The sequence below is a fragment of the Lactuca virosa genome, chromosome 3 (assembly GCF_052849685.1).
Source record: "Lactuca virosa cultivar CGN04683 chromosome 3, Lactuca_virosa_CGN04683_v6, whole genome shotgun sequence".
NCBI lineage: Eukaryota > Viridiplantae > Streptophyta > Magnoliopsida > Asterales > Asteraceae > Lactuca > Lactuca virosa.
In genome coordinates, this window is record NC_136428.1 from 93,635,608 (window position 1) to 93,662,675 (window position 27,068).

Below are 27,068 nucleotides of genomic sequence, written 5' to 3' on the forward strand. Positions count from 1 at the left end.
GTGATAGAACCACCTTTGGTTCCACTTGAAGAGGAGCCATCAAGAGACTTTCCATTGGTACCCTTCGAAGGGGTCTTCCTATTCTTCCCTCTACTTTGCCCGATTGCCAGAACAGGGGCGACGGTAGGAGTAGGAGTGATAACAACCGATTTGCCTTTAAGACCAGTTTCAGCGGTCTTCAAAAGCCCTTGAAGTTTTCTAAGTGTGACCTCCTCCTTGTTCATGTGATAGGTCATTCGGAATTGATCATAACAAGTAGGTAAGGAGTGCAGTATGATATCAATAGCCAACTCCTCGGGGAAGTTCACATTCAACTTGAGCAAACGGTCCACATACCTTTGCATTTTCTGCATGTGGCCCGTGATGGGTTCACCATCCTTCATTCGGGTTGTTATCATGGAAGAGATGATTTCATACCTCTCTTGATGAGCACTTTGATGGTAGCGGTCCATCAGGTCCATGTGCATCTTAAAAGGGTAAAAGTCCTCATAGTACTTCTGGAGTTCAGCTTTCATTGTGGCCACCATGATACATACCACCTTGGTAGTATCTCTCTCATGTGCCCTAAAGTCAGCGATCTCCTCTGGAGTAGCAGTAGACTCATCAATTTCCTTCAGCTCCTTGTCGAGGACATATTCCTTGTCCTCGTAACGTGTGACCATCCTGATGTTCCTGATCCAATCATTAAAGTTTGAACCATCAAAGATGACTCTCCCACAAAGGTTCATGAGAGAGAAGGAGCCGGTAGGGTTTGAGCCAGAAGCAGCATTGTTAGAAGACATCTGAAAAGAAGAAAGACAAGTTTAGATTAGATATAGAATCCTTAATAAGACATCCAAATGTAATATTAAGGCTAGGAACCAACACAATACTTTATAACTTGGAAGAGGGATGCCGTAATCCAAGCTATAAAATATTTGAAGGTAAGTGAATGACGATTCACCAATTTCCACCATGAAAAACGAAATAAATTATTTAGTTTTAATTGGATTGAAACTCCTCGATCTTTTGAGATTCATTGAACTTTTCAATGGCATGTTTAAATCTCGATTGTGCCCTCTCAAGTTTGTGACTGGGATGCCGAGGATCACAAACAATGTGTGAATAACCATGCAAATTAACTTGGTACCCTTAATCTTTATCACCTAATCAGTGTGCCGGTTACCCACACACGCTCCACCGATCTATGATAAACATTAAGTCACCCTTTGCCACTCTTACTAGTCCATGTTAGTGTGCCGGTTACCCACACACGCTCCACCAACGACTTGGTAAGGTACAAAGTGTAATTTCATGGGATAACACCAATTTCACATTTTCCTAAAGTAACTAAGATTGGGAATTTATAAAAGGTTTAGTTACTTTATATTTTTCATTATTTTTATGAGGATTATAGTCCTTGTCCTACTCGTTCGACTAACGACCCTCCACTAGTCAAGGAAGCGGTGGGTGAGAGTGGACACCCATTAAACTGTCATTTTATAGGCAACAACCTTATACCCCCCTTATAGACCGGCTTTGTGAATGAGGCCTACTAACGGTAAGACTGACTTGCTCTTATACATACATACATATATATATATATATATATATATATATATATATATATATTATTAACTTATAATACTATAAAGTATAAGGGTTGAATTTTAACTTTTAAAACTCTAGGGTTTAGAAGTAAAGTTTTCTAAAGTGACTTTACAAATTCCAAAACTTGAGGGAAAGTTTTGAAACTATTCAAAACCTTTCATATTCATAACTTATGAGTTTAATGGTTTATTAAAATGAAGACTCTTCACTTTATGTAACCTATGGTTCTTTAATGACAATTTAAAGAAGTGACTTTTGGTAATCCATAACTTGAGGACAAATTATGGACTCCATCAATAACATTTAGATCAAGAATTATATCATCAAACAATTTGCAAATAATTCCTATGATCTACCAAAACTCATAAGCATGAACATTCATATCAACAATTTCAAGAATTATATAAAACATATATAAAACTTGAAAAATTGATAATAACCATTGTAAATGGATTAGCATAATCATTACACCATCAAAAACAGGTATTATAAGTCCAAAACAGTTTAGGGTAATGATTATGGTCCATTTCCAGCAGCAAAACTCGAAATTCTGCACACAGGGGCTCCTACTCGCCGAGTGCAAGAACCTACTCGACGAGTAGGATGCATTTTCACTTGGACTCGTCGAGTCCCCCCATGGACTCGGTGATTTCACTAAACGGTGAGCAGAAAAATCAATTTTTTCAAGCAGTTTGCATCAAATACAAAGAAAACAAGCCTAGGGTCTGATACAACTGATGGGTTTTGAGCATTCTAACACTCATATGGTGTACATGCAACCCTAGAAACCTTGGATCTATGTTTTCTCTAATATTCATGCAAATTTGATTTTCCAAGGTTCTCATCCTAACTAGCATGGCATGGGGTACTTGTAACATAAAAAAACAACTAGTAGAATTACATACCTTTGTTGTTGCTTGGATTCCTTAAGACCTTGTGAGCCTAGCACCCCAAATGTGATGCCTCAAATGTTTCACACAACACCACAACTCTTGGAATAACTTGAGAGAAGAACACTTTGATCACAAAATCGGCTAGCCCTCCTTGTCTTGTAATAGTGGCCAATTTTGCTCCATATGAGGTTGCTTATATAGTGTGTCACATGTAGGGTTACACCATGTAAACCCTAATGTGCATGGATTTTCATTTCCCCCATGATCCATGGGTTACAACCTCCATGGAGCATTTATGGAGAACCTAATGGGTCCTAGCCCAATCTAGTGAATCATGAACCATAAGTCCACTACATAAGAATGAATGATTTACAAATCAATCCCCATATATTTAATTAGTCTCTTTTTGATCACAAAATTAATTCCAAATTAATTCATGATCAATACTAATTAAATAATATGATTTCATGTTAATATATTAGAACTTATAATATATTAACAAACCATAAGTGTCCTTTTTTCTCATTATGTCTATCCAATTGTTGAGATGCCGAGCAACCCAAATGGACCATGTCAAGCCGGGTCAAGTACATACCAAATATAGTTATGGACTTAGACACCTTATCCAACAATTTTGGGGTATACTTACTGGCTCCGACTGATCGTACACTTGCATCTTCCTTTAGTATTTTGAAAACCATTTGAAAATCATTTTAAAATCTTGTCCTCAGTTTGAGATTGGATACACACGAGTGTTTCCTCCAATTTTACTCAAACCAAGGCTCTGATACCAACTTGTAACACCCTAAAAAAAATATGCCAATTTAAAACATTTAAAACCATTAAATTATTACAATTTGTTTTCAAAATAGTATCATGTGAGAGTATTGCCAGAATCAAATCATAAAAACATAAGGAGGTGCACGATCACGCCTTCGCCTTCCCGCGATCATCAGAAGTACCTGAAACATAATCAACAAATGTAAGCCCGAAGCTTAGTAAGTTCCCCCAAAATACCAACGCCATACAAATACAACCATATCATATAAACAACAGCATGCATAATTAGCCATCAGTCTGACTGTACCGCCTCGCAGGCCATCATTCTATCTGAACCGCTCTCCGAGCCATCGACACGTCTGGACCGCCTCGCGGGCCTTCAGCCTTACTAGTATGCCCTAACCGGGTCTGCAGTATATTCGGTCCGCCCTGGGTATGTTGGCACAAGCACAAAGCATGACCGCCTCAACCCAACCCCCAATCAAACAATCATGTGCACATAAATATCATACGCAAGCTAGCATGAAAAGCTAGTCATACAGATCTAATAGATCACTAACATAGCAACCATCCTATAACCAGGATACGGATCTAACAGATCACTAACATAGCAACCATCCTATAACTAGGATACCGATCTAACAGATCACTAACATAGCAACCATCCTATAACCAGGATACCGATCTAACAGATCACTAATATAGCAACCATCCTATAACCAATATACAATCATAAAGGCCCGGCCTTGGTGCCGTAGACCCTGTTGATATAGTGAGAAGAACTCACCTCACGATGTCGAACAGTAGTGATAAGATCAAACTCCCAAATCACAGCTACGAACCCAACCACCTATAACCACCATAGGACCAAGTCCATCAAAATCCCAAATTACCAAAATGCCCTCAAAAGTCCAACTGGTCAACCCTTGGTCAAAGTCAAAGTTGACGGTCAAGGTCAACAATCCATGTTGACCAAACTCGTCGAGTGTAGCTTAATGACTCGTCGAGTTCTTCCAGAACTCGAAAAATCGTGAAAACCCTATTTCACTCGCCGAGTTTCCAGACAACTCGTCGAGTCCATGCGGTGTCCAAATATCGGGAAAAGCCTAACTAACTCGTCGAGTCACCTCACTGACTTGCCGAGTCCATGCAGAAACCAAAAACGGTCAATCTTCATATGAATCGTCGAGTTGACCATGCAACCCGTCGAGTCCCTTCAGTCTACTTCTCATTCAGACGTTTTTAAGCTACCCCAAAGCTCCAAATTGTAGATCTAGCTTCCTAAGGCATAGTTACCATGTAAAGTTGCAAACTTTACGTACATGCAAGGTCTTAAAGGCCAAAACCAATCTAAGGAAGAAGTTTTAGGTAAGGAGAAGGCCATAACTTGCTAAAGACTAGAACTTTATGACTATAAGGGGCTAGAGGAGTCCAGATCTGAAGTTACAACTTCAGATCATGCTCAAAACCAGAGATAACTCCATAACCAACTAGAAATAGCCCTAAACCTTTGCATGAAGAGATCTAGCTAGAGAGAAGTCAAGGTAACGACTTGTTACCTTCAAGATGATGCTAAGATTAAGTAGAATAAGATCCACAAGCTTCCCCTTGCTCCAAGCTCCTTAGACTTCAAGCTTCCTTTACAAAATCCGCCTTCCAAGCTTCTTAACACACAAAAATGGAGAGTAGGCACGATTAGGGTTTTTTGAGCTCAAGAGGGACGGTAAGGGAGGCAGAGGAAGGCTAATGATCCTTTAAATAGGGTGCAAACCCTAAAAATTAGGGTTCCATATGTTGGGTTTTGAGCATTCTAACACTCCTATGGTGTACATGCAACCCTATAAACCTTGGATCTATGTTTTCTCTATTATACATGCAAATATTAACTATTCCAAGATTTCACCCTAAGTAGCATATTATGAAGCACCTATACTACAAAGTTCTAGTTAGATGACATACCTTTTGATGTAGTTTGATGTCTTCAAGCTTTAAGAGCTTAGCCCCAATAGTGTGGAAGCCTCAAATGGAATCACAAATCACCAAAACACCTTGGAAGAACTTGAGAGAATATGTATGCACACTAAAATCGGCCCACTCTTATTTTCACACACTTGTGCCAATTTTGTGAGCCAAGGACCCCTTTATATATTATGGAGGATTAGGGTTACATCCATGTAAACCCTAATACCCATGACCTTTCATTTACATAGGATCCATGGGTTAAAAGCTCCATGGACCATCCATGAAAGCTTAGCCCAACCTAAATGAACTTGGCCCATTCCATATATATAAGAGTCCATATTTAATTAGTTCTTTTTGATCACTTAATTAATTCTAAATTAATTCTTGATCAATACTAATTAAATAATATGATTCCATATTAATATATTAGAACTTATAATATATTAATATAAATCATAAATATACTATTCTCAAAAGACTATCCATATAAATTGTGCCGGTGAAGTGCAACCCAAATGGACCATGCCGGGTCGGGTCAAGTACATACCAAATATAGTTATGGACTTAGACATTAATCCAACAGTCTCCCACTTGGATAAGTCTAAAACTATTATTGAGTATGACTTCAAAACCTAACTGGCAATCGTAGCTCTTAAAGCCGCTGTCGAACTCTGACCTTGTCAATGACTTGTCCATTAGATAAGGGATCATATATTCCTCCATTCTAGATATCATATGGACTGAGACATGGATTATAATCATTCTCTCTGTCCATTTGTTGTTTCCCGATTTTCGATTTATGATGACTGACTGATTGAACAAATCAAATCAGTCCTGGCTTGGCCAAGCACTCACATGTGTCATCGCTAAATCATCGAGGGGCCCACATATATCTCTTTTATCCCGAAGGTAAAAGGAATGGATAAACTTCGACTCATATGGCTTGTTCTACTACTTGTTGAATCATACACAATGGCACGTTTTATAACATCGAGTTACCAAATGCGTTTTCGTGCAATCAATGTATAACCAACTCATAGTAACAACTCATATCTCTAGGTTTGAAGAATATAAGATATTATCGTCTCATGATCACTCGTGATAAAATCCATGAAGTGATTCAAATGAGCGCGGGTTGAATCCAATACTCAGAACTTATGAGCACTCATGAGTGTTGTAGCACCACTTTGTCCACCAACTTGGACCTCTACAAACCAACCCATGACAGTCTTGATTCATATCTACTTCCAACATATGACCGACTGTGGATGGTTTGAATAACTTAATCATTCAGGAAGAGCGACTTAGTTATTCTGGAAGTCAAAACATGCAAAGTGAAACACAAGAATAAATGAATCAAATATGGTATCAAACCCTATGAATATAAATAAACACTTTTATTTATCACCATACTGATTACTCATTATTCATTGTTTCGGTTTTATCAACTTTATACTTGAATTAAAAACACTAGTTGTCCCATGCTCCAAGCATGTACACTATGTTTTTCTTAAACAATAGCTTTGCCATACACCAAGTATGCACTCTATGTTTGTCTATGATCCTTACTTTGTGAAATAAACCAATTGAACATAATTTCAATGATTCTAATTTCACACTCCCAAATCCTTATCGAAAAATGTGAGAATTTCAAATTCCTATCATTTATCGAAATCTGTTTAGATTTTAAACTTATATGCACTGACCCTCCTGTAATGAATATGTACAAAGTCACAAAGACTTGTCAACAGTCATTATAAGGTATTCCAATGGAGATCAACTCCATGGAAACTAAGTCTCATATTCAAAGTACATTGCTTTGGACATGCTTCTTGCATTAAGTTTTCTAATCTTACACAGATAACTTCCACCTATGGAGACAACTCCATATTCTCATTTTGACTATCACTTCTGAATAAGAGATGCCTCTTTTCAGAATATGTCAATATGGTCCTTCCAAAATTAGCACTATACTTCCAACTGTCCCTGAGCAACCAATCTTTGGTAAACCTCAGATTGTCCTCGACAATTGCTTAATCATTTTAGTCATATCCAATTCTAGACCTTTTCCCTTCTTAATGCCTCTGGGCATTTGGAAAAATTTAGAAATGACAAATATTATAGCACATGCAATCGATCCTGTACCCAAAGCAAATGGTACACGATTCATGATGTCTCACATAAAGACATGATTCTAGACCAGTCTTTTGCTACAATATTTTTATTTGCCATGTTTTCAAAATTTGACTATGAAGAGGGATGCCGTAATCATAATCGAATTTTGAGAACACAATATACAGAATTTCCTTAAGTTGAACCAATCCAACATGAAATTCATATATATATTCTTGACTAAAGATGATTAAGGTCTCAATCTAAGCCTTTAGAACTGAAATGAAGTATATCCTCTCCCTTAATTATAGCAAAACAACCTTTTTAATCCCTGCACCCTCACGAATTGAAACTTTTGTTTTCTATAATTAACATTGCTAACTTGCAACACTAACAATAATTATCATGCTCCCACTAACATGATGATTATTAGCATAACACTTATGCTCCCACTAGCTTTGACATGTACTCAGAAATCAGCTGGACTTCTAGAAATCAATACTTTATTGACTTTCTTACCAAAGTTCAGATTTCTGATACGAGATGCTTTGATAAAACTTTATCAAAATCATACACCTTTCCTTAGATAGCATGCATGTGTGTCTAAACAATTTCAGAACTATGAAAAGGGATGCCGTAATCATTGTCTCAATTGTTTAGACCTTTTGCCATCTGCTTCAAATCTACTTGGTGGAAGTGTTTCCTCACCATCATTTTCATGAATCGGAGAGAAACCTTATGACCCTTAGATTTTATGGTGTATGTGTTCTTATCCATGTGAATCGTCAAAACCATAGTCACAAGACAAGGATAATGACAAATCCAAACTCATATGGACTGAACTTATGCAATCTTAACTTCTTGCCACCTGGCAGTACAGGCCCTGCCATTGCTTCCAAGTTGTTATGCAACCAATTGAGAACTTTCAGACAAAGCCAACTTTAACTGGAATGGGCACAGAATATGTCAACACAATAGGTTATAAACCTCAAGTCGTGTGCTAGTGAAGAACCTCAGGTTTTATTCTTGATTAGTTCTTGAAATTCTTTTTAGGATCTTTAAGACTCCCACTATCCTCTTGACATATAAGACTATCTTGCCAAATATTCAAGAGATAATGCGGATTCTTTATCAAGACAAACACTTCACACAATTGGCCTTAGTTGGTCTTTGTTTTATCCAAAACATCACAACTTACCAACTTCAAATGTACAAGAGTATGACACTTTTACTCTTACATTTGACAAGTGTTTTAAACCTTTCTTTAAGATATGTCACTTAAGTTACAATCTTGGAGTATGACTCTAAGAATTGTTTTGGAACGAAGTATGACTCATCTTCCTGATCTAACCATTTCAACAATTCATGACTCCTCTTCTTAGTCATAAGAATGCACTAAGATGACCTTTAGAGGACCAATTGTGATATGATTTCTAATTCATTAAGATGATCACAAACATGATACTAAAGTACTCTCCCATCTTTTTCAGATTTGAGAAACTTTTATCTTTCTGCCTAATTTGATTCTTCCCATTCGTTCTGCCATACATTGAGACTTTTCCAATGTTTCAGAATTATACTTAAACTTGTAAGTATAACCATATTTACTAAACTTTAGTAAATCAAATAGTCTTAACGAGCTTTGTGGTGGACATGACCAGTGCACAAGAATGTGTACTCGATCCCTTTAGTCCTTCACTTGACTCACACATCCATGTGAACAAGTAATTAGTCTTGATTTTCCAATGCTTGAAAGTTCTCATTCATCATACTATTCAACTTGCATGATTCCAAGTTTCTTGGGTGATGAGGAACTTTCCTGATTTGGTAAATTTAGACACTACCACAAATGAAAGAATCAAATCCATTTTCCAATATTGCTGTCAGTGGAATCATATAAGCAACAATTTTCCACAAATGCCATTGTAAGGATACTTCAAATAAATAAAATTAAACAATTTTCTTTTATTTTAAAACTTTGCGGAAAAACTTATCCTTACAATCCACATGGAAAATTGTTGTTATCTATTCCTTAGCAATATATCATAACTTCTTAAGCAACTGCTCAAAATTCTGATGCGATCGAAATCCACCTTCGCGATCAGAATCAGCATATACTTCCTTTAAGATTTCTCTCTATTCTTTGATTCTTAAAACATCAACATGTGACCCAGTCACATCATGTAATGAGGATCTCAGAATAGAACTTAACAGAGTTAGATAATGGGCTCTACCTAATGTAGAGTCAAACTTATTGACTTTAACATCCTTAGGTAAATTTGGTAGCTTTGCAATCAACGCCCCTTCCTTTGGCAAAATAAACATATGGACCCTTTGGTAATGGGATTATCTCAGACTTAGCCTTTCTCTTTACCATTTGGTCAACCGGGTTGACTATGGCCAATCCCTTTCCATTGGGAAGAGAATGCTTTTTCTGGATTTCCAGTGTCACCATTGTCACTGTCCATAAAGTTTTTGGGAAGTTGATCTTCTAATCAAATTTGCTTTACTATCGTTCCAAATCATTGCTGATTCAACAGCACCAAGCAAATAGATATGATCATTACGGTTCATGTCATAGTCTGTTTCATAGTAGTCCCAAAGGAACTCACTATGTGACTTAGAAAGTGATTGAACATCCAACTTTCTCAAGACTTTGACACCTAACTCTCCCGGCTTGTCAATATGTGACTTCATCTCTAAGATGTGATCACACATAGACCTTGCTTGCCATTAGGGCTTGAGTGACCTTGAACTTGTGGGTTAGGGAGAATAATTGGAGGAGGTGGAGGAAGAGAAGTATGACTTCCATGAGCCAAACTCGGGAAGTCATATTCATTAGGAAAGCTTGGTTTGGGAAGATCATTGTTGTCTAAACCAGACATCAACAATGGGAGAAATTCACGTAAAGTTGATTTAAGTCCTTAATATAACACCCAATATGATATATTAAGGCTAGGCCCCAACAAACTATTTTATAACTTGGAAGAGGGATGCCGTAATCCAAGCTATAAAATATTTGAAGGTAGGTGAATGACGATTCACCAATTTCCACCAAGATAAACGAAATGTATTATTAGGTTTTAATTGGTTTTGAAACTCCTAGATTCTTTTGAGATTCATTGAACTTTTCAATGGCATGTTTCAATCTCGAGTGTGCCCTTCAGGTTTTGTGACTGGGATGCCGAGGATCACAAAACAAGGTGTGAAGTAACCATGCAAATATACTTGGTACCCTTAATATTTACCCCTCAATCGATGTGCCGGTTAACCACACACGCTCCAACGATACTATGATAAACATTAAGTTACCCTTTGCCTACCTTGTTGAGTCCAGGTTAGTGTGCCGGTTAACCACACACGCTCCACTAACAGCTTAAACAAAGTGCAAAGTGTAATTTCATGGATTAGCACCTTATTCACATTTTCCTAAGTAACTAAGATTGGGAATTTATAAGTGTTTAGTTACTTAGTATTTATCATTATACTTATAATGAAAGGAGAATTATAGTCCTTGTCCTACCTGTTCGGCTAACGACCCTCCACCGGTCAAGGAAGCGGTGAGTGAGAGTGGACACCCATTAAACTGCCATTTTATAGGCAGTAACCTTATACCTCCCTTATAGACCGGCTTCGTGAATGAGGCCTACTAATGGTAAGACGACTTGCTCTTATACATATAATATATTAAACTTTTAATATTATAATAGTATAAGGGTGTATTTTAGACATTTAAAATACTTGGTGGTTTAATCTATTAATTAAACTAGACTTTTACTTTAATTAAACTCAAACCATATATTTATGGATTAATAATACTCTTTTAATTAAACGCTTTAATTAACTATTAATAAATTCCATAAGAGTTAATTTGAACTATTCAACAAAACATCATAATTCCAATTATTAAACTCAAAATTAAAACCATTTAATTAATTGTTTAAGTTATGAACCCAAGAGTTTTAGAATTCAATTCTTTTTTTTTCATAAAAAACTTTTCTCAAATTCCAAAACTTGAGGGCAAGTTTTGTAATTCTTGAAAACCTTTGGATTCCATAACTTATGGAATTAATGGTGTTTTATGATGAAACTTTTCATGTTCCATAACTTAAGAACAAGTTATGGAATTCTTTAAAACATTAACACCAAATTTTGTAACTCCATAAAAACTTTGAATCAAATTTTTTTTTAAAAAAAAACTTTCATATCCATAACTTATGGAAGTTTCAAAAACCCTTAAGATCACAACTTTAAAAAAAACTTTTGAGCTCCAAAATTTTATGACAAAATATGTAACTCCTTAAAACATTTAGATCAAACTTTTAAAACTAATAAAATAATCATATCATTTTATCTTTTACTAAATTTGACCTAATTCAACTCATATAACAAATGATTCAAATTTTACAAATAATTCGTTTTTCACAAAACAATTAATTATCTTAAAATTTGACAAACGTCATGTTTTTTTTCCTTTTTTTTTCAGCTTGAAAATAAAACATTTGCATCAATATAACAGAAAACAACCCATGACTCTGATACCACTGTTGGGTTTTGAGCATTCTAACACTCCTATGGTGTACATGCAACCCTATAAACCTTGGATCTATGTTTACTCTATTATACATGCAAGTATTAACTATTCCAAGATTTCATCCTAACTAGCATATTATCAAGGCACATATACTACAAAGTTCTAGTTAGATGACATACCTTTTGATGTAGCTTGATGTCTTCAAGCTTTAAGAGCTTAGCCCCAATAGTGTGGAAGCCTCAAATGGAATCACAAATCACCAAAACACCTTGGAAGAACTTGAGAGAATATGTATGCACACTAAAATCGGCCCACTCTTATTTTCACACACTTGTGCCAATTTTGTGAGCCAATGACCCCTTTATATATTATGGAGGATTAGAGTTACATCCATGTAAACCCTAATACCCATGACCTTTCATTTACATAGGATCCATGGGTTAAAAGCTTCATGGACCATCCATGAAAGCTTAGCCCAACCTAAATGAACTTGGCCCATTCCATATATATAAGAGTCCATATTTAATTAGTTCTTTTTGATCACTTAATTAATTCTAAATTAATTCTTGATCAATACTAATTAAATAATATGATTCCATATTAATATATTAGAACTTATAATATATTAATATAAATCATAAATATACTATTCTCAAAAGACTATCCATATAAATTGTGCCGGTGAAGTGCAACCCAAATGGACCATGCCGGGTCGGGTCAAGTACATACCAAATATAGTTATGGACTTAGACATTAATCCAACACCATATTCCAACTTCAACTCGTCGATTTGGGTCCTCCAACTCGTCGAGTTGGTCCCATAATCCACGCGGCCATAAAGGTTCCTACACCACGAGTTGGGGCCTCCCAACTCGTCGAGTAGGCTTTCTAAAATGCATAAAATCCTTAGAATTCCCATCATGGAAATTGGGATGTTACAGTGACTGTATGAACTGGGATAAGATGTGAACATAGTATGCCAGATCAGGACGTGCCACCGCTAGATATATCAATCTCTCTACTAGACGATGATACACTTTAGGATTAGCCAACTCTTTTCCTTGAACAAGGCCCATCTTATGACTCTATTCAATAGGGAAACTGGCTGAGTTTTGTGCAAAGTCGTATGTTGTTTGGGGCAGTAAAATGTTGGTAGACGTTCACCACTGTTTATATCAGTCTAATATGAGTTTTGTGCAAGTGGGAGATTGAAAGATCTTGTATGCTTAAGAATCATATTAAAGTGATATTACTAATTAACATATAATCCTAAGGGTCACACTAACAACAACTTGATACAATTGATTAATAATTAAAAATAATTTTAATAACTATTCAATAAACTCTTATAATTAATTGGAAATAATAATTTTCATTAGTAAGTAACATAATATATCATATGATATAATTTATTAAGTCATGTACATTATTTTGGACTAGAAAGACTTTTGTCTTTTATCCAAAAACCAAAGTTTATATTTTTATAAAAGAAGTTTACAAAATTTATAAACTTTTGTCTTCTTTTATATCTTTGTAAGAAAGAATAAAAGAAGCATGACCTTTTTCTTTGTTTAATCAAAAGCATGAATAGTTCATAAAGGCATGAGGGGACAAGTTCCTTTTATGACATGAGTGCTTAATTGGTTAATGACTCATGTGTATTGTTTTAGCTTTAAGAGGGTGCATGAAAGGCTTTTATTCTTGACCTTTTTACATGCCACAACCATGAGTACGCATGACATACTCATTCTCTATTGTTTTTGCTTTTACACTTGAAAGAACACTTGCATTTTGCTTTCTTTAAGTTCATACTTTGGTTATGAACTTAAAGCTTAAGAGCTGAAGAATTTAAAGACTAGCATCATCATCAAGTTGAATTATTGTTGGTGACTCAAAGGTTCATCCATTCTTCATCAACTTCCTACCTCCCCCCCCCCCCCCCCCCCTGAGGATTCAATGACTACAAAGATTGTTATGTTATTCTTCTTCTTTGGTTGTTGTTTTCTTTTCAAACTTTGCAAGAAGATCTTTGGTGGGTTATAAACTTGTTTTATATTGTTCAAAATATTACATCATTCCGTTGTTAAATCTTGTGTTTTTGAAACTATTTTTGAATAAAACCCCAACAGAACAACCTCTGTGATCGTCCCATCGAGAAGCCCAAACTTCCTTCGTGCTTCCAATGATGTGTGTATGTCTCCAGCCCAATCGTCATAATTATCCCCACGTAATCTCATGGGAGTGATGAAGTCTCCTGGCCGATCTTGTGGTCCAAGAAAGAAAGGTGAATTGGATTCGATTTTTAGCTCCTTCGATGCATCTGATGATTCAGGTTTATCGTCGGCCCCCATGTTTCTAGGGTTTTAGGTTTTTTAAACCTCTGATACCATGAAACAATGTTGATTGCTAATGTATTTATAGTTACAATCATGGAGTGAAAAAACTTGTAAGCCCATTGACAATACGAGCATCTCTCTATTTTATATTATTTTTATATTAAAGAATTGGAAGTATTTTTGGGTGGTAGAGTGATCGATATTTCTAAGGTAAGTGGTTGTGAAGTAGTTATAATGTGGCATTTTAAAACAAAATCTAAGAGCTTATAGGAATATAATCATTTTCTCTATAATAAAGGCATGAGACTTTGACAAAAATCGAAGGCCATTACCAACCACATTGATTTCATTCTCAACAAGAAAACATGCGACATAAATCTAACTTTTTCATCAGTGTAAAACTTTTTTGATAGATTTAATTTGTTAAAAACCCATTCTATAAAGCAAACAGGTCGTAAGTTGAATTAATAAAACTTTGCATGTCTAAAAGAATAAAATTGATGGTTTTTAAAAAGTGTTTCCTTAACTATAAATAAATGCATGAAACCGTTCGTGTATCAGATCCCAATTCCCAAAACGCAACATAACGGCTGTATCTTCCTGCACCCGCTATGCTCGCTGTTTCCTCACGTGCTTCCCCCGTGGCTTTTTGCTATTTATAATCCCAAATGCACCCCACTAACTAAATTATCATTTTTTTTTACAATAAACTTATCATCAAAAGTTTAAGAACATATAAATAAAATGACCACTATGATATACTCTACTAAGTCCTAATTGTATGCTTAAGTAAGATTTTATGAGACATTAGTGTATTAACATAATCATAATAATTATCTAATCACTAATGAGATAATAAATGTAAATTGTGGGCCTAGTTAAAGAAAAGAGAAATAATTTGACAAAGAGAATATTAATTGTACCAAAATGTTTTTATCATACTATATTCAAAGGAAATCATAATGATAATTATGACTTATGAACATGGTTGCAAAAATCGCTAATAGACCGCTAATCGGTGGACTAACGATTAGGGATTAATCGGCTAGACGTAGATTAATTGGGGACCATTAACTCTTAAGAAATTATTCAAAAATTTATAAATCTAACTTTAATCCTCCAAAATAAGCGATTAATCGGCGATTAGGTCTGAATTTGACATGCATTGACCAAACCCGATTAGGTCCGATTAGGTCCGATAAATTCCGACTTTGACTTGCATTGACCAAGCCTGATTATAGTGACCAATTAACAATAAATCTCATCGGCGGAGGTCCGATTAGCGATTAATCGGCCGATTAGGCTGATTTCTGCAACACTGCTTATGACTTACGAGAGTGAAATATAACATTATTAAAGATTTTTAGAGTTAATCACACATACATGATAAAAATGGAAGGTCCAGTAAATAAAATGGGTCACTTTTTTTTTTTTTTTAATATTTGTAATGTTTATTTAACAGGTGAATGATCACATTTTGATTGACCTAATTTGATTATGTAATTAAATTAAATTTAATCACATCATGAAAATGTTAATGCTAATAATATGGGATGAAAAAGATATTGCGTATTGCCTCAAACTATTTTATATTAACTTTTTACTAAAAGAATATATAATTTAAATTATTTTAATAAAAAGTGGATGGAAATGAAATTTGTGTTTTTAGAAAGAATGCAAAAAGTTTAAGAGATCATGGAAATATTATTTTGATCAATACAACAAAAAAACCATAGCACAACGGTCACATGTACAGTCATTTCCACATGAACCCTTGTACTTTACTAATCTGTCATTTACTTCTCTTCTCCCCTTCTTAAACCCTTCACACAATTTCTCTCTCATTCAGAATTCCCCCAATCTTTCTTTTATCTAAAACCAATTCATTGTCTCGATTTCGATTTCAGTTTCATCTGTGCTATTCGATTTGTTAAATCTTGAAAATATGGCTAATCGAAAGATAATGGTGGAGGTTTGTAATGCAAAAAATTTGATGCCTAAAGATGGACAAGGGACTGCGAGTGCTTACGTAATCGTCGATTTCGATGGTCAGCGGCGACGGACGAAGACGATTTCCAGAGATCTGAATCCTCAGTGGGATGAAAAGGTTGAGTTTCTTGTTCATGATGTTGCGTCCATGGCGACGGAGATTCTTGAGCTTAATGTTTACAATGATAATAAAAAGACCGGTAAGAGGAGCACTTTCCTCGGGAAAGTGAAAATCGCTGGAGGTACTTTTCCCAAGTGTGGGTCGGAGGCTTTGGTTTATTATCCTTTGGAGAAGAGGAGTGTTTTCTCGCAGATTAAAGGTGAAATCGGGCTTAAGATTTGTTATGTAGACGAAGAACCTCCGGCAGCTCCAGCGGCAGAAGAGCAGAAGCCTGAGGCGGCTGAAACACCGCCAGCAGCAACAGAGGAAAAGCCGCCGGAGGAGAAGAAAACAGAGGAGGAGACAAAAACCGAAGAAAAACCAGCGGATGAAGGAGAAAAGAAAGAGGAAAAGCCGCCAGAGGATCAGAAAAAAGAAGACGCTCCACCGGTGGCTCCCGCTACTCCATCCACTGATGCAGCGGCAGCTGCAACGCCACCCGCGCCACCTCCTCCTGTGGAGAATGCTGTAGCTCAGTCGCCTAAACCAAAACAGGCTGAACAGAGCCTTCAGTTGGCCAGAAAACCGTCAAATATGAACTCTGATGCGGTTTCGCTTTCCAATCATCACCGTGGAAGCACCGCCTTCGATCTCGTTGATCGGATGCCATTTCTGTACGTTAGGGTTGTAAAAGCAAAACGAGCGGAAAAGGATTCCGACGACTCAACGATGTACTATGCGAAGCTAGCGATCGGAACTCACAGTATCAACATCAAAGCACAAGGTACAAGTAAAGATTGGGATCAGGTTTTTGCATTTGACAAAGAAGGTCTGAACTCAACCTCTCTAGAAGTTTCTGTATTCGATCAGAAGAAGAAAGTAGTGGAAGAAGGCAAAGAAGAAATCTTGGAGAGTTGTTTGGGAACGGTAACGTTTGATTTGCCGGAAGTACCAAAAAGAGTGCCACCAGACAGTCCTTTAGCTCCACAATGGTACACTCTCGACGGCTCACCGGAGAATTCTCCGGCAACTGATATCATGCTCGCCGTTTGGTTAGGGACACAAGCCGACGAGGCGTTTCAGGAGGCATGGCAATCGGATTCCGGCGGGTTGATTCCGGAGACCCGAGCCAAAGTCTACCTCTCTCCGAAGCTGTGGTATTTGAGACTAACGGTCATCCAAACCCAAGACTTGCAGCTAGGCTCGGGACCCGAGCCTAAAATAAAAAACCCGGAATTGTTTGTAAAAGGTCAACTCGGGCCACAGCTGTTTAAAACGAACCGGACAACGGTCGGGTCCTCCAGCACTTCGTCGAATCCTACGTGGAATGAAGATTTGGTTTTCGTCGCAGCCGAGCCGTTTGAGCCGTTTTTGGTGATCACAGTGGAAGATGCATCCAACGGTCAAACTGTTGGACATGCGAAGGTGCAGGTAGCTAGCATAGACAAGCGCACAGACGACCAGTCAACGCTTGGGTCAAGATGGTTCAATTTAGTTGGAGATGAAAGTAGGCCCTACGCAGGTAGAATTCATGTTGGAGTTTGTTTGGAAGGTGGTTATCACGTGCTTGACGAGGCAGCTCACGTGACCAGTGATGTCCGGCCCACCGCAAAACAGCTATCGAAACCACCAATCGGGTTGCTCGAGGTCGGAATCCGTGGGGCCACCAATTTGCTACCAGTGAAAACAAAAGACGGTACACGTGGCACTACAGATTCCTACGTGGTTGCCAAATACGGACCAAAGTGGGTCCGCACCCGTACAATTCTTGATCGATTTAATCCACGATGGAACGAGCAGTACACATGGGATGTATACGACCCATGCACTGTGCTCACGATCGGTGTGTTTGACAACGGGAGGTATCAAAAAGGTGAAGGAGACGACAAACCTAGTAAAGATGTACGACTCGGAAAGCTTAGGGTACGACTCTCGACTCTCGACACGAATCGTGTGTACGTGGGTTCATATTCTCTTATCGTGCTCCTACCAGGTGGCGCCAAGAAAATGGGTGAGATTGAGATTACAGTGAGATTCTCGTGTTCTTCGTGGATTAGTCTACTCCAAGCTTACTCGACTCCAATGCTTCCGCGGATGCACTATGTGCGCCCATTGGGGCCTATGCAGCAAGATATGTTGAGGCATAATGCTATGAAGATTGTGATTGCAAGGTTGGCTCGATCCGAGCCAGCCTTGGGACAAGAAGTAGTCCAGTTTATGTTGGATTCGGATACTCACACTTGGAGTATGAGGAGAAGCAAGTCAAATTGGTTTCGAATTGTTGGGTGTTTGTCAAAAGCAGCCACTTTGGCTAGGTGGCTCGAGTCGATCCGCACATGGGTTCACCCACCGACAACGGTTCTAGTTCATGTGCTTCTGATGGCTATAGTTCTGTGCCCACATCTAATCCTGCCCACAGTTTGCTTGTACGCATTCTTGATTATATCATTAAGATACCGGTACCGGACACGGGTCCCGGTCACAATGGACCCGAGACTCTCGCAAGTCGATTCGGTTGGGCCTGAAGAGCTTGATGAGGAATTTGACGGGTTTCCGAGTTTGAAATCAGCGGATCAGATCCGTATTCGGTATGACCGGTTACGGGCTCTAGCGGGTCGGGCTCAGACACTGCTTGGTGACGTGGCAGCACAGGGAGAGAGGTTGGAGGCCCTATGCAGTTGGAGAGACCCGAGGGCCACCGGAATATTTGTGGTGGTTTGTTTGTTGGCGTCAATGGTGTTCTATGTTGTACCATTTAAGGCTTTTCTTTTAGGGTGGGGATTCTTTTACATGCGCCACCCTCGGTTCAGGGGGGACATGCCGTCACTTCCAGTCAACTTTTTCCGGCGACTCCCACCACTTTCCGATCAGATTCTATAAACAGCTTTAATTTTCTGGTAGAAAGTTTAATTTAATTGTTTTGATTGTTAATTTTAGTAGCACCTTCTGTGCACTTCATTTAGATCAAGTGGGATTATTAAATTATCTTCTGCAACCCTTTTATGGGCATAAATTCTATAGCTTTTGGAGCCTCTGCTTTGGTTTAAGTTCTTGATATTCTCGTGTAAAATTCAAGATTTGGTCCAATTCCATATGATATGACATGTTCATGTTAACACACCATGTTAGGTTAGAACTAAGATTACTGGAACAAGGATTCTAATTTTCTGTTTAATTCAAAAACGTTGAATAAGACTCAATTTGATATCTCGTCTACACAAAAGACAAATACCCCCATCCTAAACCCTAAGACCTGCAAATAAACCCTAGTGTGGAACAAAATGAGAATGATATGTAGGACTAAACAATATTGGGTATAAATTCAAGATTTGGTCCAATCCCAAAAAAGAAGCTTGTAACTTATGATTCATATTACTCGATTAACTGGCTCAATTAATCGGAGAACAAAACAATATTGGGTATAAATGATATCAAATACAAAAAAATTGCAGTATTTCATTTTTTTTTTAATACTGCTATATCTATAACTTACTCTAAAATTTGATATCATATTACTGTACAACACAATAGGGTTCTTGTTGTCACACGAGAATCTGTGATTTGGCAGCACCACGAGAACATTTTGCCCTGCCTGTTTTGGTAAGAGCACAAACACATATTTCAAGAAGCTCATAGTCTTCTTCCCAAAATAAAAGAGATGCTTTTTCAGGATTTTCCAAAAGCATTTTAGATGTCAAAAATCCAGCAATTGTCCATGTTTGGTAAAGCCTAGATTGCTTCCCTATAAACTTTCCATTTCTGGTATCATAATATTCTGGCCAATGATCAGCATGCAATCTACTTTCAGCAAGATCCACCGCCTTTCTTGCTAATTCTATTCGCCCCATCTTGATACAAGCTAATGTGAACTAAAATACACAAAAAAACAAAAACCATTATTCAGACATGACATAACAAGTTGTGGGACAACAAATTGCACTCAAACTCTTTGTTTGTGCAAAAAAAGACATAAATGCCCCCCTCCATAAAAATAGCCATAGAAAGCTTGTCCAGTGAAAATTACCTGCCATAGAAGAACTGGCCAGGAACCGCCATTGTGATAAGACCATGGTCTGCGATAATTCAAGAGCTTGTTAGTGTTTACAAAAACATAGGAAGGGACCAAATCCGTAATTTTCAACAAACCACAAGGACGAAATATGTAAAATAAAGAAAGAAACTCACGTATTTTTCGGGTCACTACCAGTGATTATGCGCCACTCTTCATATTCCAAGGCAGGGTAACAGATCTTAACAGGCATGTTGCCAACAAGATCATCCCATTTGGATTCTATTAAATTCAATATTGAATTGTTTTGTTTTGGAGTGGTCAAAGATGAAACTATTGACCAAATATTACCAAGTGTAAAAAATCTAAAATCCATATGTGCGGGTTGTAGATTGCCAATCATGTATCCTCCTTCTTCTGGGATCCAATCCATTAACCAATGGGGAATTTGTTCTGGATAAATGTTGAATTTGTTTGTTGCTTCTGTTGAATACTCTTCGGTTTTATATCGGTAAATTTCATTGATTTTCTTCATATCTATCCAATAATATTCTCTTATATGAAAGGATAATGCACTCAGTCTATTGTTGATTGTCCTCACCAAATTCTTGGATCCTTCATCTGATGCAAGCATCTCCCGTGCACACCTTAGGGCTGAGTAGAATAACGCCTGTAAAATCCAAGAAACACAAAAAAATAAGCCAAAAGAAAACAACAAATAGGAAATGACATGAATATTAGAAAAGCTCACTTGGATCTCCAAAGGGTGTCCATGGATACCCATTCTTCGATCAATCATGCAGGAGCCATCAGTAACCAATAAAGAAGGAAACATATCAAAACCATCTGACAAACACAAATTCAGAATCAGTTTGATGCCTGTTTGAACATCGACCCTTTCTTGCATGGCATAATCACCAGTGATCTTTGTGTAAGCTCTCAACATGATAATCCACCATAATCCTGCATTTATTCAAGAATCAATAATCCAACTGATTATAATCATAGTATATGTTATGAAGGTAACTTTTACCAGAATCAACAGGCGCAACACGGCCTATAGCAGATTCACCAAAATCAGGGTCTAAAACTTCTTCAACCTTGTTGTCATCAAGGGGAACGGTTCTTATTTTGAAACTTGCAGGCATCAATCCTTGACCTGGGCTGTAACAATCCACGGTTTTCTCCCAACTCTTAAGAAACAACAAAGAATCATCAATGGAGTTGGAAAGATTTGTGATTTTGGTATAAGAACAACTATATACATATAATTGCGTTCAAAATCGCCAAAATTACCTGTAATTGCAGAGTATGGAGGAGGAAGTTTCTAACGATCTCTCCTTCTCCCCTTAGCAAGAAAGCTAAAGCCGACGGGACGAAATCTCGAATAAAAACCTGATCGTAATTTAATGGCGTCTTATCTCCGGCATCATTGGCGGCCAACGTCCCCACCGGACTGCCGCAGTACGTTACAACTGACTCCTTCAACAACCGCCACGCTTCTTTCTCCGCCTCTGATTCTACCCTCTCTGTAGGATCTAGTGAGACTAAATTTTCATTTTGTACGTCATTCTTTAACCTAGATTCTTCCCCATCCCTATCTACGGTTTCATCTTTCTTCTCTACCACTACCGGCGTCTTTTCATCTAATTCATCAACACCCTGCACGTAAATCTTCTCGAAATTCTTGTCATTCACGCTAGTTTCTAATTTTGTTGAATAATCCGATACGTAACGAGGTTTACTGCTACCATTCTTGTTCGAACTACAACAGGTAGCGGGAAAAACTCTAGATTGGCCCCAATTTGGATTGGTAACAGAAAAGGGTTTCTGGGCTTGATTTATACATCGTAATCCCAAAAATTGAGGGGGGGAGATATGGTGATTGCGAATTAACATTGGGGATTTGATGAATCCTAGAACGACGCTTCGGCTTTGAATTAAAAGCCTGCAACCAACCTTCATATTGTTGTAAACCTTGATGGCGTTCATAACAAAGAAAAGAGAAATTCAGATGAACGAACGAAGTGGGTAAAATTGATGATCTTTTTCCTAAATCAAATGAAGAAATCGTTTATATATATAAATATAAATGTGGATTACATAGATTTTTGTGAATCTAAAAGAACCAATAATCAAATTGGTGTATTGGAGGAAATTACGGAGACGAAATTGTAGTGGTGGTGGGTGACGGTGCCTGCGTAAAAGATTTTGTGGGAGAAGAAACAGAGAGGATTAATTGTATGAATCTGCAAGTAGGCGAGAGTTTCTTCTTGGGGGAGAAGTAAGAAAGCAAAATCTCTTCGACGCTTAAATATTTCCGTATTTGGTAAAAATGTATTTTTTTTAAATAAAAACCCATATGAAATTAATAGGACAAATGTAACAGAACCATTATAGTTTCATTACTTTTTTCTGAAAAAAAACATTTCCTAAAAAACCGATCTAAGATATCTTGTTTTTCTGTTTTTGCCAAAATGGATTATAAAACTAGGACAATTTGTGCTGATGTGGAAATTGACTTGGTGAATTGTTGTTGACATGGCACTTGACTTGGTCAAATATAACTAAAATCCCTCTTTCCTCGCACAATGGAAACAAAAAAAAAAAAAAAAAAAAAATCGGTTCATGGAAAGGGAGCAAGGAAATACCGGGTAATCCAATCTCTATCTTTATCCCCAAATCTTCATTCTAATACCCATACACATATTTATCTCCATCTCCACCCCCAATGGTGATAGTGAATCCCCAACGGAAATCGGATATTTTTTTTTCTATTTTAATGTAAAAACTTTATGTAAAGAAAAAATAGAAACAAATTTTCCACCAAAATTTAAATACATACATAGTGTTAAAATATTGTGTTATTTATGGTTCAAGATTAACATTGAATGCTTTCCTAAAACTGGGTTGAAACTGTAAAACTTTGAGAAGTGGTTTACTAAAAGAATAAGAATGGATTTGTGTTATTTGGGTATATTGTGTTTGTTTCAGTAAGTGCAGGGGGTATAACATGATATCTGTATAAGAGAAGAAGCACGCGGATCTTTCAGGAAGGGTATGGATCAGGTTTATTCGAGTTTGGTTCATGGATATTACCCGAGATATATATGTAAGCTCAGCAGTGTTATTTTGATCAATTCAATTCATTTTTACCATAACACACAAGTCGAGTCTCTCTGTTCTTGAGTCGTCTTTATCTTCATTATTTTAGGGTTTGTTCAAGTTTAGAGTCTGATTCTTTGTTAAACTTGTTTTGTAGACTAAAACCTTTTTTGATTATTGTGTATATTTGAGTGTGAGTGTTATTGTAGAGAGTTTTGAGTTGTAAGTTCGTGAAAACCAACTGGATCTTATTTCTCATTAATGAAAGATCTGTTGATGTTGTTGTTAGATTTGTTGTTTTGAGAGTTTCTATCATGGTATCAGAGCAGGTTCATACTCCTGCGTCTTTTTCCGTGTTTTGATCGGTTTTTTTTTTTGAGTTAGGGTTTCTCGATTTCTGTTTGTGAAATTAGGGTTTCTTGATTTCTGTTTGCGAAGCTTCCTTGGAAGCTTCTTTCTGAGTTTCTTGTTCGATCTTCGTTAGTCGTCGGATCTGTTAAAAGTCCCTCAGACATCGTCGTTTTTAATTGTAAACGATCGTTTGATAGTAAACGTTAGCTTCCTTGTTGTTGTCTAACGGTCAACATTAAGCGACGGTCAACATTAAGAACGCAAACGGTGTAATCTGAGGTTTATTGGTGGTTTCAGGCATTTGAATGCCCGTCTGCTTCAGTGTTAGACTCTATTCTGTATAGGTCTAACGGTAAACTACACTGCTGTTTGCTGTGCGGTTTTTTGGTGGATCTCTATAAGTTTTCGCACGCCTAATCTCTTCTCTTATTTGTTCAGGTTGTTTTCCTGGTGTTCTTGGTATTTTTTTTATTAAAAAACTCTTACAATTTTGGTGATAATAAGATTGTGTTCTTGTGATTATACTGACTTGTCTATCCCAAGAAAGGTGATTAGAATCTGGTCTAGTGTAATTACTCATTGTGAGAACACATTATTGTTGTTACTTAAACTGTATCAGTCATGGTTGGGGAAACTTCTTCTGGAGAAACCCCTTCTGGATCTGGTTCTAAAAGTCCAGATCGTTATGATTTTGATGATCCGTTATTCTTGCATCCTTCTGATAATGGTGTAGTTTCTATTATTAGTTTTAAATTGACTGGTATTGAGAATTTTCGAATCTGGAAAGTTTCTATGACTAAGGCCTTGAAAGGTAGGAATAAATTAGGGTTTGTTGATAAAACTTTTCCTAAACCTAGTAAGGATGAGTCTAAGATTCGTAAATGGGAACGTGTTAATGCTGTTGTGTGTTCTTGGCTACTTGGTTCAGTGTCTGAGTCTTTATATGCAAATCATGCTTGTAGTGACAATGCTTATGATATTTGGTCTGAATTAAGTGAAACTTATTCTAAAGCTGATGGTTCTGTTGTGTTCAATGTGCATCAAAAAATAAATTCTCTTACTCAGAATGGTTTATCTGTTTCTGAGTATTATGGTAAACTTGATGCTCTGTGGAAAGAGTTTGATGGGTTAGTTAATCTGACTGAATGTACATGTGAAGCCTCAGCTAGTTTTGTCAATCATTCAAAATTAATGAAGTTAATGCAGTTCTTATCTGGTTTAGATGATACATTCAGTCAGGTTAAAAGCCACATTCTGTTAATGGAACCTCTCCCTAATGTGAAAACTGCTTTTTCAATTGTATCTCGTGAAGAATCTCATCAAAAGGGAGGTTCCATTTCTCAGACTTCTACTAAGTCTCAGGCTACTGCCTTTGTTGGAAAAATTAATGATCAGAAACGAAATATATTTCGTGGTAATTCTAATCTTCAGTGTAAAAACTGTGGACTTAAAGGACATACTATTGAAAGATGTTATAAGCTTATTGGCTTTCCAAAAGATTTTAAGTTCAAAAATGAATCTCAAAATTTTAACAAGACTTTTTCATCTAATAATTCTATGTCTTCTGATGTTAATGGTTCTTCTGATTTGGATGTTAAAACTAACAATTCTTCTGAAAAGTTTTTTCTCACAAGTGAGCAATATAACAAATTTCTTAGTCTCATTAATGAGAAGTCTACAACTAGTGAAGCATCTGCAAATATGGCAGGTATTTGTTGTAATTCTTTTATTTCTAGTAATAGAAAATGGATTGTTGATTCTGGTGCAAATCATCATATGACAAAAAATGATTTTAAGTTGAATAATGTTGTTGATGTTTCTAAACTTGATCTTATGGTAGATCATCCTAATGGTTCTTCTGCTAGAATTAATAAAATTAGAAATATGAAGTTGTCTGATTCAGCTGTCTTATCTGATGTATTTGTTGTTCCTGAATTTAATGTTAATCTACTTTCAGTTCATAAACTCTGTAAGGATAATAAATGTCAACTTGTTTTTGATGAATTTAAATGTGTTGTTCAGGATTCACAGTCCAAGGTGACTGTGGGGACTGGTAGTGAATCAGGAGGACTGTATTATCTTGAAGATTCCTATTCTTCAGGTAATATGGCTTCTTTGAGTAGGATTGATTGCTATGTTTCTAAGATTACTTGGCATAATAGATTAGGTCACCCTGCTATTCAATCTTTAAATTCTCTTAAGCATGTTCTATCTTTTGGACCTGAGTCTCTTCCTCCGTGTGATATTTGTCATAAAGCTAAGCAGTCTAGAAATTCTTTTCAGTTAAGTGAGCATAAAAGTGTTTCACTAGGTGATTTGGTACATATTGATGTTTGGGGTCCTTATAGGGTTGCTACTTCAGATGGTTTCAAGTTTTTCTTAACTATTGTGGATGATTTCACTAGATGGTTTCAAGTCTAAGACAAGAGTTTTCTATTGGTTTTCTGTGTTCTATAATTTTTTGAAAAATCATTTTAATTCGAATGTTAAAATTGTTAGGTCTGATAATGGTACTGAATTTGTTAACTCTCAGTTTAAAGATTTTTTTGATAAAAATGGTATTTCTCATCAGACTACATGTACTTATACTCCACAGCAGAATGGTGTTGTGGAAAGGAAGCATAAACACCTTTTGAATGTAGCTAGATTTCTTTTGTTTCAGTCAGATTTGCCTCTTAGTTTTTGGGGTGAATCTGTTTTAACTGCTGTTTTTTTAATAAATAGACTTCCCACTTCTGTTTTACATGGGAAATCACCTTTTGAAATGATTTACAAGTGTTTGCCTAAATTTGAAAATTTAAGAGTATTTGGTTGTCTATGTTTTTCTGTTAAACAAAACATATCAGACAAATTTATTGAAAGGTCTGACAAGTGTATTTTTATTGGTTATTCTAATGAGAAGAAATGATATAAGTTGTATAATCTTGATAATTCTTCTATTTTCTTTTCCAGGGATGTAGTGTTCTATGAGGATGTTTTTCCTTTTAAAATGAAGAAAGATCCAGTCAGTGAAAATGTGCTTTCATTTTTTAATGATTCTAATTGTGTTGACTCTATACATCCTAGTCCCTATGATGAAGTTCTTCAATCATCCTATATGGATGAGGTTTCTGAATTTGACACTTCTGTGATGAGCCACCAGACTGATGACACTGGTGTAGCTTTGTCCTCTGAGCCGGCTAATATTAGCAACCAGGGTGGCTTGGAACAGTTGTCACAGTCTCAGGAGGTTGGTCCAGGTGTTTCTGAACCTTCTGAGGGAAATAGCTCAGAAAATCTTGAACCATCTGATAGTGTTAGGAGGTCT

General features: G+C 36.8%; 2 protein-coding genes across 2 annotated transcripts; one reads left to right on the forward strand and one right to left on the reverse strand.

The window, feature by feature from the left end:
• Positions 1–16,043: 16,043 nt before the first annotated feature.
• Positions 16,044–19,416, forward strand: LOC145166212 (C2 calcium/lipid-binding plant phosphoribosyltransferase family protein). The gene has a single exon (XM_079085158.1). It carries the CDS (start codon positions 16,153–16,155, stop codon positions 19,174–19,176), a length of 3,024 nt encoding a protein of 1,007 aa, XP_078941284.1. The 5' UTR covers positions 16,044–16,152; the 3' UTR covers positions 19,177–19,416.
• Positions 19,417–19,629: 213 nt separating this feature from the next.
• On the reverse strand, positions 19,630–22,610 carry LOC145166213 (alkaline/neutral invertase A, mitochondrial-like). Its single transcript, XM_079085159.1, has 6 exons — positions 21,602–22,610; positions 21,339–21,498; positions 21,057–21,268; positions 20,482–20,975; positions 20,321–20,369; positions 19,630–20,165 (listed from the first exon to the last, which is right to left on the reverse strand). The coding sequence occupies exons 1-6, from the start codon at positions 22,295–22,297 to the stop codon at positions 19,839–19,841; spliced, it is 1,938 nt and encodes a 645-aa protein (XP_078941285.1). The 5' UTR covers positions 22,298–22,610; the 3' UTR covers positions 19,630–19,838.
• Positions 22,611–27,068: the final 4,458 nt, after the last annotated feature.

Coding starts and splice junctions, on each gene's coding strand:
- LOC145166213 (XM_079085159.1), bottom strand. CDS start 22,297: ATGAACGCCATCAAGGTTTACAACAATATGAAGGTTGGTTGCAGGCTT. Junction 20,976..21,056: donor GACACCCTTTGGAGATCCAA/GTGAGCTTTTCT, acceptor TGGATTTTACAG/GCGTTATTCTACTCAGCCCT. Junction 20,370..20,481: donor GGTAGTGACCCGAAAAATAC/GTGAGTTTCTTT, acceptor GAATTATCGCAG/ACCATGGTCTTATCACAATG.
- LOC145166212 (XM_079085158.1), top strand. CDS start 16,153: ATGGCTAATCGAAAGATAATGGTGGAGGTTTGTAATGCAAAAAATTTG.